Source organism: Takifugu flavidus, chromosome 6 (genome assembly GCF_003711565.1).
Source record: "Takifugu flavidus isolate HTHZ2018 chromosome 6, ASM371156v2, whole genome shotgun sequence".
Taxonomy (NCBI): domain Eukaryota; kingdom Metazoa; phylum Chordata; class Actinopteri; order Tetraodontiformes; family Tetraodontidae; genus Takifugu; species Takifugu flavidus.
The window spans coordinates 7,767,003-7,781,876 of NC_079525.1; the positions used below are offsets into that span (position 1 = coordinate 7,767,003).

General features: G+C 47.8%; 1 protein-coding gene across 3 annotated transcripts; it reads left to right on the plus strand.

The window, feature by feature from the left end:
• Window positions 1-1,166: 1,166 nt before the first annotated feature.
• On the plus strand, window positions 1,167-3,951 carry LOC130527458 (clumping factor B-like). Of its 3 annotated transcripts, XM_057036024.1 has the most exons (6): window positions 1,167-1,285; window positions 1,517-1,630; window positions 2,035-2,384; window positions 2,622-3,309; window positions 3,394-3,427; window positions 3,696-3,951. In XM_057036024.1, exons 2-6 carry the CDS (start codon window positions 1,528-1,530, stop codon window positions 3,757-3,759), a joined length of 1,239 nt encoding a protein of 412 aa, XP_056892004.1. In that variant the 5' UTR covers window positions 1,167-1,285; window positions 1,517-1,527; the 3' UTR covers window positions 3,760-3,951. The 3 variants fall into 3 exon arrangements, with proteins under 3 accessions (XP_056892004.1, XP_056892002.1, XP_056892003.1); XM_057036022.1 differs by having other exon boundaries at window positions 2,035-3,309; XM_057036023.1 differs by having other exon boundaries at window positions 1,181-1,285; window positions 1,520-1,630; window positions 2,035-3,309.
• Window positions 3,952-14,874: the final 10,923 nt, after the last annotated feature.

Sequence of the window (14,874 nt, forward strand, 5' to 3'; positions counted from 1 at the left end):
GTTGGGCCTTTAAACTTTACATCAGTTACAAATGTTTTTAAATGAAAAAGAAGAGAATTACACTCAGGTAAAGATGTTCTGTTCCAGATGGTCTGTTCCAAATATTCTGTTCCAGCTGTTGTGCTCAAGATATTGTGTTCCAGCCATGCTGCTCCAGAAAAACTCTAACATGTATTAAAATCTAAAAATAAAGCAGCACTTTTACCTACAGGTCATAACTAAACGGGTAACAGGTCAAGAATAGCCACATACGTGTTCTGTGATCATGATGTTTCTTTAACCTTTGACAGTACCAACCAACTCTGGTGAAGCTGCACAAGTCCTCTGACCACGGTCGCCATCCTTGCCGTCCTCACTGTGTTGACACAATGATACAGAACGTGAACAAGACCATCCTTCGGTCAACTGTGGCCGTTTTCCTCGGCTCCTCTTTAAAAATTTCAACAACAAAGGGGCTCAAACCATTTATGTTTCATGAAAATGCACAGATCATATTCTGTAAACCAAAAATATTTCTCAGGCTTAACTTTTGTCTTGACTGTCAGGCTTCTTCCTCTTAATGGTGGACATGTTGACCAAAAGTCTTTGCTGTTCTTTCTGTCACATGAGCTGTGTTCATGCGTGACCATCTGGTCACGCCACCGCCTCAGGTATTGTGAGCCACATCACTCAACTCTTTCAACTGCTCTCCTAAGGAGAGTTGGGGCCTGCTTCTGTTATACATGGGGTCTAAGTTTAAAAGTCAAAGGGGGGCAGGTGCCAATTTGTCCTTCAGCCCCACATCAGGTAGTTTTTGTTGGAGGATTGCAGAATTATTTGGCTGAAGGGTGCTTCACCCCTTCAACCTACAGGTGTAACACATTTTAGATAAGACATTCACTCACCTTTACATAAATGTAAATTCAGGCCTTGTTTAGAGATGCACCTTTAATGTCATTAAAACTATTTACTGATGTATTGCTCAACAGTGAATTAAAATTAAAACATTAGAACGCAGAATGATTTCAAATCATCTGTTTATGAATGAACTATGATGATGGAATATGAACTGTTGATGAAAAGAGAAAAGGGCCCCAGAAGCTCTGTGTTTACCCTGACGACAACAGCCTTTGTTCAGGTCTTTAGACTCGCATCGTTCAGGAAATGCTGTGAGACAGTAGGACAAACCGGTTGGTCCAGTCTTTCAGGCAGGATATAAAAGCCTGGCAGGGCTGCATCTTCAGTCAGGAGGACAGAAGCATCCTTCAGCACCTCTAGGAACCTTCATCTGCAGCTGAAGAACCTCGTGAGAACAGTCTTTCACTCTTGTAGAGCTGATGTTGGGATTCTGGCTGAAATATGTGATGAAATTTACTGTCAAATGAATTTGAAGGATATTTGTGTTGAGACTGATCTGGATCAGGGATCAGAGATCAGCTGTGCTGTGTTTCAGCTCTTTTGTTCAGACTGTATTTACATTGGAAATTAGTCTGCGTTTGTGAACACAGTCTAGTCTCTTCTCATCTTTGTCCGTCAGAAGGTGTTGACATGAAGCTGAGCGCACTTGTGCTTTTGGCCGTGTTGGTTCTGATGCCCGGAGGGTCCAAGGGCAGAGGGCTAAGGGGTACAGGAAGGAGAATTCCAGCCCAAGGTGAGTTAAATCTGCCTTTCAGCACATAATTTAGGGAGCACCTACACACAGAAACATTCAGATTATTGCAGAGTGATTTCAGTAAAAAATGTTCAGCTAATTTGTTGGACTTTTCTGAATTTAAATGTTTTTATTGTTGGAACACAGACACCTTTTGGACTTGATGAGTTATAATATTGAATCACAATAATCAAGAGTTTAGTTTCAGTTGAATAAATCAGACATGATCTAAGAGTTTTCAGTTGTGCTGGTTGTCGTCATGTATAGAGTAACAGTGGTATAGCTCAGGGCTTCCTGTTCATGAGCACTAACCCTTGAGATGTTACGAGTTCTGGCAACAGCAAGGTATGTTTCTGATCTGATCAGTGTTCTTCTTTTCTGCATGAACAATGGGTTTGCTCCAGTGATCTGTCAGTTATACGAGTCCATCACAACAACTGGCAGATCTGGGACCACCAGGCCTAGAACCACCAGTACACCAAATATCGATGACCCAAATACAAGTGGACCAAATATGGAAGATCTAATGACGAGTGGACCAAATATGGAAGATCTAATGACAAGTGGACCAAATATTGAAGACCTAATGACAAGTGGGCCAAATATTGAAGACCTAATGACAAGTGGACCAAATATGGAAGACCAAATGACAAGTGGACCAAATATGGAAGACCAAATGACAAGTGGACCAAATATCGAAGACCCAATGACAACTGGACCAAACATCGAAGACCCAATGACAACTGGACCTCCTGGTCAGGAAACCACCGATGAAAGACTTCCAACATCACCAGGACAGCCAAACATCACTGTCTCAATCTTTGAACCCTCTAGGACGAGTCCAAGACAGGTAGAGTCAAGTGAGGAGGATTCTCCTTCATCAGAAACTGAGGAAGATTCTGACAGTGACAGCAATGCCAGTGAAGACAGCGATGAGAACAACGCCGTGACGATGAGGCCAACAAGAAGTGCAATAAGTCCAGGCAATAAGAGACGAAAGAGAGAGGTGAGCTCAAGTGAGGAGACGTCTCGTTCTTCTGAGTCAGATGAAGACAGGGATGGGGAAAATGGTGTGACAATGAGGCCAACAGGAAGTGCAACAAGTCCAGGCAATAAGAGAAGGAAGAGAGATGTGGACTCAAGTGAGGAGACGTCTCATTCATCAGAGTCAGATGAAGACAACGATGAGGATAATGGTGTGACAATGAGGCCAACAGAAAGCGCAACAAGTCCAGGCAATAAGAGAAGGAGGAGAGATGTGGACTCAAGTGAGGAGAGGTCTCATTCATCAGAGTCAGATGAAGACAGCGATGGGGAAAATGGCGTGACAATGAGGCCAACAGGAAGTGCAACAAGTCCAGGCAATAAGAGAAGAAAGAGAGATGTGGACTCAAGTGAGGAGACGTCTCATTCATCAGAGTCAGATGAAGACAATGATGAGGATAATGGCTTGACAATGAGGCCAACAGAAAGTGCAACAAGTCCAGGCAATAAGAGAAGGAAGAGAGATGTGGACTCAAGTGAGGAGACGTCTCATTCATCAGAGTCAGATGAAGACAGTGATGGGGAAAATGGTGTGACAATGAGGCCAACAGGAAGTGCAACAAGTCCAGGCAATAAGAGAAGGAAGAGAGAGGCGAACTCAAGTGAGGAGAAGATGAAACTGAGACATCTCCCTCGTGAGTTTGTGTTTCAGAGATTTTAAAAAGTGATTTAAAGCTCCTCTTTAATATCTGACATTAATGTTCTTTTGGTCTCTGTAGCCCTGAAGTCTAAGTGGACCAAGAAGTATTTGAGGTATCAGTGATGAACAGCCTGTTTTTATCTCCTCATTTTAACATCTAATATTTCTGCATGGACACTCTTTAATTAAACACATTCTTTTGTTGTTTAACACATCAGCCACCATTAAGGTAAACCTTCAGAAATCCGCTAATGCATAAGAAATATTTCCTTTTAAACAATAAATGATTATGTGTTTCTATTGGCATTCTGCAGATGAATGCAGTTAGGAATAATATCCCTTCATTTTTTTAACAGCGTTTTTGTCACTGTTCTTCTACAGGACCTTGTACGAAGCTGCACGCAAACAGAACTGCCAAGGTCTTGTCCATCTGAGCAGGATCTAAGAACCTCCTCATGACCTTCTCACTACACTGAATTCTTCATCTTCACCAGTTTTACCTGCTGTTTTTGATCACCTCAGAAGTTCTCCCCCAAAGATTGAAGCGTTTTTCCTCCAGAATCATTTGGGGGTTTTCTGTCTATGGGGATGATTAATTTTCTGTGGCATTCTGCCCAATAAACAAGTTCTGCATGGATTTGTGAGTTTCATTTGAGTCCAGTTGATAAAAAAATTGAACTGGCTTTCAGAATGAGTGTTTTAAATCAGCCACCACAGGAGCCTGACGGGGTCCTTCAAGCTACTTTAGTGCTTGAGGAACCCCCTACTTTAGTGTCTTTTCTCCTCACGGCTGCTGATTATATTGGAGAGATTTGGCAGTCTAAATCAAAGAAAGCTTGAAGAAGTAGGATGTTTTTAGAAGAAGACCCGCTTCTGCTGAACTTACATGTTAAGCAGGAAGACCCCCAACAAAGTGTGTCAACAAGGTTTAACTTTACACTTTACAAACATTAAACGTGTTAACAAGCAGAAAAGAGGTGAAATATTGATGTTCAGAATGTTTGGGTTGGGCTTTATTTCAGATTGTGTCTTCTCTGTCAACAGTAGGGTCCCCACATATGAGCATGGTCCTGCTCAAGGGTTCTTCCTGTTAAAGGGAAGTTTTCCTACCACTACCACTGTAACAGTAAGGGTTGCTGGTTTCCACCCCCGGGGAACAAGAGACTTTTCTCTGTGTTCTTTCCATGTGGGTTCTGTCCAGGTACTTGAACATCTTCCCACAGTCAAAAAAACCTGCATTTAGGGTGAATTCATGACCGTCCTCGGGTGAGAATGGTTGTTGCTCTGTGTGTCAGTCCTGTGATGAGCTGGGGAGACTCCTCTTGGGATGGGTTCTATAAGGGAAAACCTTACAAAATGGATGGATGGACAAAAAGGAAATGAGGACAAAAAGTGTCTGATGACGCTCTACTAACAAGGACCAAGTATGAACTTGACTGTTCACCGAAGACAAGGAACCAGTAGAACAGTAACCAGACACACGGACAGATTTTTAGGATGGGCTCTTCACAACCCTTCTTTAATATCAGGAGCTGTAAAAAATATGCTGCTGGTACACCGAGGGTGAGTGGACAAACTCCATTTTAACAGGATCAAATCTTGGGCAGGAAAAGCTTCTTTGCCTCACTGAATTCTCTACCATGTTGATGAAAGTTTAAATTACGCAGTCTAAAGGAGAGCAAGGACGCCTACAGGAAGAAGCTGGAGGAGAGACTGGAGAGAAACCAGACCAAGGATGTTTGGAGTGGGATGAGGACGATCACTGGCTTCCAGAAGAAAGGAATACGCTCAGCTGATGGGAACATGGACCAAGCTAATGAGTTGAACCAGTTTTTCAACAGGTTTGATTCTAGCTCCCCCTCCCCCAGCTGTCCCAATATTCCTCTGGATAACAATGGGTCCCCTTCACACCTCCCAGAGCCCCTAACACCTCTGCCAACTTCTTCCCCCTCCCCCCTGCTGACACCCTACATGGATCCCAGCATGTCACCCATCCCCCCGACAGGACTATCCTTCACGTCTGGCCAGGTGAGGAGAGAGCTGGAGAGGCTCAACCAGAGGAAGGCTGCCGGACCGGACGGCATCAGCCCACGAGTGCTGAGGAACTGCTCCAGGCAGCTGTGTGGAATACTGCAGCACCTGTTCAACCAGAGCCTTCATCTTCAGAGGATCCCAGTGCTTTGGAAGACATCCTGCCTGGTCCCGGTGCCAAAGAAGACCCATCCTGTGGCACCGAGTGACTACAGGCCAATAGCACTGACCTCCCACATTATGAAGGTCATGGAGCGGCTGGTGCTGTCACACCTCAGACCTCTGGTGAGCCCCTTTCAGGACCCTCTGCAGTTTGCCTATCAGCCCAAGGTGGGGGTTGATGACGCAGTGATATACCTGCTGCAGAGGACTTACTCCTCCTTGGACAGACTAAACACCACAGTGCAGGTCATGTTCTTTGACTTCTCTTCTGCCTTCAACACCATCCAGCCAAGACTGCTGAGGGCGAAGTTGGAGAAGATGCAGATGGATGCTCCCCTTGTTTCTTGGATCGAGGACTACCTGACAGGTCGGCCACAGTTTGCGAGACTGCGGAGCTGTGTGTCCGACCCCCTGATGAGCAACACAGGAGCTCCTCAAGGAACTGTGCTCTCCCCATTCCTGTTCACCACCTACACAGCTGACTTCCAGTACCACTCTGAGACATCTCATCTCCAGAAGTACTCGGATGACACAGTCATAGTCGGGTGTGTGGAGAATGGACAGGAGGATGAATACAGGGACCTTGTGGAGAGTTTTGTCAGGTGGAGCAGGGAGAACCTTCTGCAGCTCAACGTGACCAAGACGAAGGAGATGGTGGTGGATTTCAGAAAAAGCAAGTCCCCACCCTCCCCAGTCTGCATTAGTGGGAAAGAAGTGGAAATAGTCCCATCTTACAGGTTCCTGGGTGTCCAGCTGGACAATAAACTGGAGTGGTCCACAAACACCGATGCTGTTTACAAGAAGGCCATGAGCAGACTCTATTTCCTCAGGAGACTCAGGTTCTTCAGTGTTTGCAGCAGGATGCTCCACATGTTTTACCAGTCTGTCATGGCTAGCACCATCTTCTTTGCTGCAGTGTGCTGGGGTGCAGGCATTAAAGCAAAGGATGCTAACAGACTCAACAAACTCATCAAAAAGGCAGGGTCTGTTGTTGGCTGTAGACTTGATAACTTGGACGAGGTGGTGAGGGACAGGATGGTGTTGAAACTGCGGACAATAATGGACAGTCCCTCCCACCCCCTCCATAACACAGTGGACAAACTGAGGAGCAGCTTCAGCAACAGACTCCTGCAGCCTCGCTGCTCTAAGGAACGGTACAGGAAGTCATTCCTGCCGTCCACTATCAGACTCATATATATAACTCATCCAAACCCAGCCAATAACAATAACTGTGTAATGTTCGTGTTGTAATTTTATTTCTAATTTATTCTATATGTATGTATATATGCTTATAATTCTTATAATATGTATATATTATATTATGTGTGTATATATATATGTGGAAATTTAGTGGGAAAGTGCACCTCAGAACAATAAACTAAAATTCATATATATATATGCTGTATATATGCTTATAACATTCTAATCTTATCTGTATTTATTTTTTCTGTCTCTTTACTCTGCATACGCTGCTACTATAATTCAATTTCCCCACGGGGATGAATAAAGTTCATCTTAATCTTAATCTTAATCTTAAATTATAATATTCGCTGTGTTTGTCCACCAAGGATTAGCCGTTGCAACAAAACCAACCTGAGTGAAACTTAACGTGCATTTGCTGATGGCGATACAAGACCCATCCATCCATTCTCTGCCGCTTATCCGGGGTCGGGTCGCGGGGGCAGCAGCCTAAGGAGAGAAACCCAGACTTCCCTCTCCCCAGCTACCTCCTCCAGCTCATCCGGAGGGATCCCCAGGTGTTCCCAGGCCAGTCGAGAGACATAGTCTCTCCAACGTGTCCTGGGTCTCCCCGGGGGTCTCCTACCGGAGGGACATGCCCTGAACACCTCACCAGGGAGGCGTCCAGGGGGCATCCTGACTAGATGCCCAAGCCACCCCATCTGGCTCCTCTCAACGCGGAGGAGCAGCGACTCTACTCCGAGCTCCTCCCGGATGGCAGAGCTTCTCACCCTATCTCTAAGGGAGAGCCCAGCCACCCTACGGAGGAAGCTCATTTCAGCCGCTTGCACCCGTGATCTTGTTCTTTCGGTCATTACCCAAAGCTCATGACCATAGGTGAGGGTAGGAACGAAGATCGACCGGTAAATCGAGAGCTTCGCCTTTCGGCTCAGCTCTCTCTTCACCACTACGGACCGGTGCAGAGTCCGCATTACTGTGGACGCCGCACCAATCCGCCTGTCGATCTCCCGCTCCATTCTTCCCTCACTCGTGAACAAGACCCCGAGGTACTTAAACTCCTCCACTTGGGGCAGGATCTCCTCCTTTACCCGGAGAAGGCACTCCACCTTTTTCCGGTTGAGAACCATGGCCTCGGATTTGGAGGTGCTGATTCTCATCCCAGCCGCTTCACAGGCGGCGGCGAACCGATCCAGTGATAGTTGGAGGTCACGGGCCGATGAAGCCAACAGGACCACATCATCCGCAAAAAGCAGAGACGCGATCCTGAGGTCACCAAACCGGATCCCCTCAACACCATGACTGCACCTAGAAATTCTGTCCATAAAAATTATGAACAGAATCGGTGACAAAGGGCAGCCCTGGCGGAGGCCAACCCTCACCGGAAACGAGTTCGACTTACTGCCAGCAATTCGGACCAAACTCTGGCACGGATCGTACAGGGAGCGGACAGCCCGTATCAGCGGGCCCGACACCCCATACTCTCGGAGGACCCCCCACAGGACCCCCCGAGGGACACGGTCGAATGCCTTCTCCAAGTCCACAAAACACATGTGGACTGGTTGGGCAAACTCCCATGCACCCTCGAAGACCCTGCTGAGGGTGTAGAGCTGGTCCACTGTTCCACGCCCAGGACAAAAACCACATTGCTCCTCCTGAATCCGAGGTTCGACTATCCGGCGGACCCTCCTCTCCAGTACCCCTGAATAGACCTTACCAGGGAGGCTGAGGAGTGTGATCCCCCTATAGTTGGAACACACCCTCCGGTCCCCCTTCTTAAAAAGAGGGACTACCACCCCGGTCTGCCAATCCAGCGGCACTGCCCCCGATGTCCACGCGATGTTGCAGAGTCGAGTCAACCACGACAGCCCTACAACATCCAGAGCCTTAAGGGACTCTGGGCGGATCTCATCCACCCCCGGGGCCTTGCCACCGAGGAGTTTTTTAACTACCTCGGCAACTTCAGCCCCGGAGATACGAGAGCCCATCTCCAGGTCCCCGGGCCCTACTTCCTCACTGGAAGGCGTGTTGGTGGGATTGAGGAGGTCCTCGAAGTATTCCTTCCACCGATCCACAACATCCCGAGTTGAGGTCAGCAGCACACCATCACCACTATACACAGTGTTGACAGTGCACTGCTTCCCCCTCCTCAGACGCCGGATGGTGGTCCAGAACCTTTTCGAGGCCATCCGAAAGTCGTTCTCCATGGCCTCACCGAACTCTTCCCATGCCCGAGTCTTTGCCTCGGCAACCGCCGTAGCTGCACTCCGCTTGGCACGCCGGTACCCATCTGCTGCCTCAGGAGTCCCACAGGCCAGTAAGGCCCGATACGACTCCTTCTTCAGCTTGACGGCATCCCTCACCGCTGGTGTCCACCAGCGGGTTCGGGCATTGCCACCACGACAGGCACCAACCACCTTGCGGCCACAGCACCGGTCAGCTGCCTCAACAATGGAGGCACGGAACATGGTCCACTCGGACTCAATGTCCCCCGCCTCCCCCGGGACATGGTCAAAGCTCTCCCGGAGGCGTGAGTTGAAGCTCCTTCTGACAGGGGACTCTGCCAGGCGTTCCCAGCAGACCCTCACAACACGTTTGGGCCTGCCAGGTCTGTCCGGCATCCTTCCCCACCATCGGAGCCAACTCACCACCAGGTGGTGATCAGTTGACAGCTCCGCCCCTCTCTTCACCCGAGTGTCCAGCACATGCGGCCGCAAATCCGATGACACAACCACAAAGTCGATCATCGATCTGCGGCCTAAGGCGTCCTGGTGCCAAGTGCACATGTGGACGCCTTTATGTCTGAACAAGGTGTTCGTTATGGACAATCTGAGACGAGCACAGAAGTCCAATAACAAAACACCACTCGGGTTCAGATCAGGGGGGCCGTTCTTCCCAATCACACCTCTCCAGGTCACACTGTCATTGCCAACGTGAGCATTGAAGTCACCCAGGAGGACGAGGGAGCCCCCAGAAGGGGCACTCTCCAGCACTCCCTCTAAGGACTCCAAAAAGGGTGGATACGCTGAACTGCTGTTTGGACCATAGGCACAAACAACAGTCAGGATCCGTCCCCCCACCCGAAGGCGAAGGGAGGCTACCCTCTCCTCCACCGGGGTAAACTCCAATACACAGGCACTGAGCCAGGGAGCAACCAGAATTGCCACCCCTGCTCGTCGCCTCTCACCATCGGCAACTCCAGAGTGGTAGAGAGTCCAACCCCTCTCAAGAAGACTGGTTCCAGAGCCCTTGCCGTGCGTCGAGGTGAGGCCAACTATATCTAGTCGGAACTTCTCAACCTCGTGCACCAACTCAGGCTCCTTTCCCACCAGAGAGGTGACATTCCATGTCCCTAGAGCCAGTTTGTGCAGCCGGGAATCAGACCGCCAAGGTCCCCGCCTCCGGCTGCTACCCAAAACACAATGCACCCGACCCCCTTGGCCCCTCCTGCAGGTGGTGAGCCCACGGGAAGGGGGTCCCATGTTGCCTCTTCGGGCTGCGCCCGGCCGGACTCCATGGGCAGAGGTCCGGCCACCAGGCGCTCGCCAACGTGCCCCACCCCCAGGCCTGGCTCCAGGAGGGGGCCCCGGTGACCCGCATCCGGGCAAGGGAAACTTGGCACCAATGTTGTTCAGCATCATTAGGGGGTCCTGGGCTACGCTTTGTCTGGTCCCTCACCTAGGACCTGTTTGCCATGGGTGGCCCTACCAGGGGCATATAGCCCCAGACAACGGAGCTCCTGGGATCATTGGGACACGCAAACCCCTCCACCACGATAAGGTGGCAGCCCAGGGAGGGGCATCTGAGTGGCCTTTGCTTCTTCATGATGAGTCTGTCAAACACCCCATTCATGATTATTCCTGATTGATTTGTGGTAGAACCGCTGAACCTGGTAGGAGGAGAGAGACTGACTGACTGACTGACTGTCAGACTGCATATAATCAAACCAAGAGTGTGTCTGGACATATAGAAATAGATACACACTTGTCCACATCTGCAAGTACACCTACATGCACGCGCGCACACACACACACACACACACACACACACACAAACACACACCAAGCACTGACCAGGTTTTGTGAATGGAGGTGGTCCACAGTTCTCAGTGCTTCTCGGAAACCATGCGTATGTTCATGAATGTGACCTGACAGGAACAACGACCACGAGACCTGTTGGTAGATTTAGACACATGTGTCTCTGTGATCTGATTGAAGCATCATCACTGGCTGAAATGATTAACTTCTTCACTGTTGGGGGGACTCTCTGCCAACAGGGGGCAGCAGGGCTGAGTGGAGTGCCTGAGCAACTCACCCATGAACTGAAAAGGAAATCTGGAGATGAAGCCAGCGGTTCATATGTAATTCTGTTGTTTTAAAATTGAAAATGTTTGATTGTATTCAGCTGTGGCCTAAATTAATATGTTATTAATTAATTCATAGTTAGCATCATGACTACCTGCTCATGTGGGAGGCAATGGTTGGTTAGGGAGAATCACTTGCACACTATTATAAGTATTATGGGATACACTGAGGTCCACTAAATAGGGTACAGTGATCTCAACACCCTTTAACATGGCATATGCCCTAGTTAGTGCACTATATTGGGTACAGGGAGTGATTTGCGACATGAGGAGAGAAGAGGAGAGGAGAGGCAGCCATGACCCAGCAGGGTGACAGAGGTTTTTCAGGCGATCATGATGGGCCCCAGCAGCCTCGGCCTATGACAGCATAACTAAGATGTTACCCTAATAATTAGACGACCCTCAATCCATCCATCCATCCTCTACCGCTTATCGGGTCACGGGGGCAGCAGCCTAAGCAGAGAGGCCCAAACTTCCCTCTACCCAGCTACTTCTTCCAGCTCATCCGGGGGGATCCCCAGGCATTCCCAGTCGAGAGACATAGTCTCTCCAACGTGTCCTGGGTCCAGATGGCATCCTAACTAGATGCCCAAGCTGTTACGAGCGGTTGTATCAGGACCCGAAAGCAGGCAGGACACAGTGGCATATCGTTTTCCGAGAAGCTTTATTTAAGTTTATAGAAAGTTGTGCAACTCAAAAGGCGTGGAGACCACGACTCAGTTCTTAATCAAAACAGGAAATGAAAACTTACGACAAAAAAGGAAAGAGACAAACGACAATCCGATAAACGGGTTCAAAAGTTATCCACGAAGGAAAAAGTCTCACGATAGTCCAGGAGGGTATAGCCGGGGTATTCCGAAACAGACAAAACACGCCAACGCTGGCCAACCGTGAGAACAGTCCATAAATAGGTGGCTTGATTACCGAGTGTCTGCAGGTGCACCAGTCCCCGGCGCCACCTGTGGCTGAGGCATGGTTCCACCACGCCCCCCGCAGGAGAAACCCTGCAAAAAAGTTCCCAGAAACTGGGAACCTGACACAAGCCACCTCATCTGGTTCCTCTCAACGCGGAGGAGCAGCGGCTCTACTCCGAGCTCCTCCCGGATGGCAGAGCTTCTCACCCTATCTCTAAGGGACAACCCAGAAACCCTACGGAGGAAGATCATTTTGGCCGCTTGTACCCGTGATCCTGTTCTTTCGGTCAATGAAAGCTCATGACCATAGGTGAGGGTAGGAGCGAAGATCAACCGGTAAATCAAGAGCTGGAATGACAGAATAAGTGGCAATAAGCTTTTCAGACAGGAAGATTTTAATCTTAAAAGTAGAGATGGAGTCAGCCTCCTGTACCTGGACAGGGTACAGGAGACGTTCTACCCCCGTTCTACCTTTAGAGTCTGAAGGTAGAACAGTCTTTCCAGGCTATATGGTAGCTGTCTATTTTACAAGAATACCACTTCCTTTCTAGTCTTCGCACTTTCTGCTTGAGGGTCCTAAGTTGTGAATCATACCAGGGGGCACACCTCCTCTGATTCACTGTTTTCTTTTTCAGGGGGCTACAGAATCAAGCATGATTCTCAGTGAGAAAAGTGATCAAAGAATGATCTGACAGGAGTGGGTTCTGAGGGAACACTGACACATGTTCTACCTCAACACCGTAAGTCAGAACTAGATTAAGGGTGTGGTTGAAGTTATGAGTTGGTTGGTTTATCTGTTGAAGGTAACCAACTGACTCAAGTAATGAGATAAAGCCCATTTCTAAAGCTGTCATTTACAAAATCTACATGGATGTTAAAGTCTCCAATAATAATGACTTTATCTGTTCTAAGGACCAAGTCAGATAAGAAGTCAGAGAACTCAGACAGGAACTCTGAATGTGGCCCAGCAGGGGGCCGATATACAACTACAAACAAAAGTGGCTTTTCTGCCTTCCGGTTCAGATGGGTGATGCCAAGAGTCAGGCTTTCAAATGAACTAGAGCCATGTTTTGGTCTAGGATTAATTAATAACTTGGAGTGATAGATTGACACTCCCCATCCTTGACCATTAACATGAGGAATATGATAATTAAATGGGTAGGAGGAGTAGATTTGTTTAAGCTAACATACTCCTCCTCCTTAAGCCAGGTGTCATTTAGACAGAATAAATCAATGTGATGATCCGCTATCAGGTCTTGCACTAACAGGGATTTACACAAAATAGATCTAATATTTAATAGTCCACATTTAATTGTGATGTTAGTTTCTCCAATTTGTGCTTTGGTATTAATTTTAATAAGATTATGGTGATTGACCACTCCCCTGCTCTGTGCTTGGTGAACTTTTAACCGTGGAACAGAGACTACCTCTATAGTGTTTAATATGTTATTGTTGGTGGATAAGGGGTTCTATGGAAGCAGCAGAGAGGTGTGTAAGACTACAACTCTGCATCCTGGTCTGGACCCTGGTTTGTCAGGTCACTTTGGGTCGATAAAATTGGCCAAGTTACTAGAAATGAGAGAGGTCGTTTGCTCCGACGTGAATAATAACTTTGCTGAATTTAGGTTTACTTCTCGCTTCTATGTCACCCACTCTGGCCCCTGGAATGCACCTAACTATGGTTGCTGGAGTCAGCTTCACGTAGCGCAAAACCGAGTCGCCAATTACCAGGGTCGGTTTCTCAGCGGGTTTGTCGCCAAGTGGGGAAAAACATTTAGCCACGGGTTGGTGGTGCACCGTGGGCCTTTGGTTTGGGCTACACTTCCTGCGAACCGTCACCCAGCTGCCCTGGCTTGCCGGCTGCTGCCGGGAGACAGCTAGCTGTAGCTACGATAGGCGGCAGCTACCTTCTCCTGGCTACCCGATGCAACTCCAAGCTGCGGAACTGTGTCTCAAGCTCGCCTCCAGAGCCATTAATAAACTACACTTTCTGCACCTATTCCCTTTACTAAAGGAGGCAGAAGAGTAACTAAACATTTCACACACTGAACAGACACAGGGTGAGACACCAGGTGAAACAGATGGTGAGGCCATGCTAGTGATTGGTAGACTCCTGTATTTGTTTAATTTGAATTATTTCTCCTTGTTGTTGGCAAGTAACTGGAATATCCAGAGTAATCAATTTTAAAAAGAATACAACACGCACAGTGCAACAACAAACTCTATTGAGAAGACAGGAAGTGATGCAATACATTACCCAATGGAAGCCGTCTGGATATTTCTGAGCCTCCTTGATTGATAAGAGAATTATTTAGCGAAATAATCTGCCATAAATTGCGTTTCTGTTGAATCAAACATCTTTACTATTTATTTTCTAATAAAGTTTTTGCACCTGAAACTTTTGTCAGATTTTGATCTTGATCTTTTCATCTGGTTTGTCCCCAGCAGGACATTATAACCTCCAAACTGGGCACTGACAGTAAACACAACAGTCCCGACAGTAATACCAGAACAAACCGGCGTCCATCTGCTGGATGGTTGCAGTATAGGTCACAGACTCTAAGATGTTAAGAGCCTCCTTCAGACTCTCAGGTCATTAGTGGCCATGTGTGGATTAAAGTTTGTCCATTAAAAATACAAATATCAGCAGAAAATGTCGTTCTACATTGAAACAATGTCCCCCAGGTAGAAACACTGAAACTTTTGAGTGTCTGAAACACAGGACATGATGACCTCTTAACTTAATAATTATCCTTTCATCTTTTGATTTCAGTGGGATTTTCAAAGCTTCAAAGCTAAAATTAAGCTTTGCCAATTCAGCTTTGCCAAAGATAAATACTTTGCCGACAGTTAAGTTTATGTTAGCTTGCAAATACCTACAGGTCAGTGGTTG

What these genes read in the sequence shown, in the direction of transcription:
- LOC130527458 (XM_057036022.1), top strand. Translation starts at nt 1,528, where the DNA reads ATGAAGCTGAGCGCACTTGTGCTTTTGGCCGTGTTGGTTCTGATGCCC. An exon ending in AAGGAGAATTCCAGCCCAAG is followed by an intron (nt 1,631 to 2,034) that starts GTGAGTTAAATC and finishes GGTTTGCTCCAG; the next exon opens with TGATCTGTCAGTTATACGAG. An exon ending in TGGACCAAGAAGTATTTGAG is followed by an intron (nt 3,428 to 3,695) that starts GTATCAGTGATG and finishes GTTCTTCTACAG; the next exon opens with GACCTTGTACGAAGCTGCAC.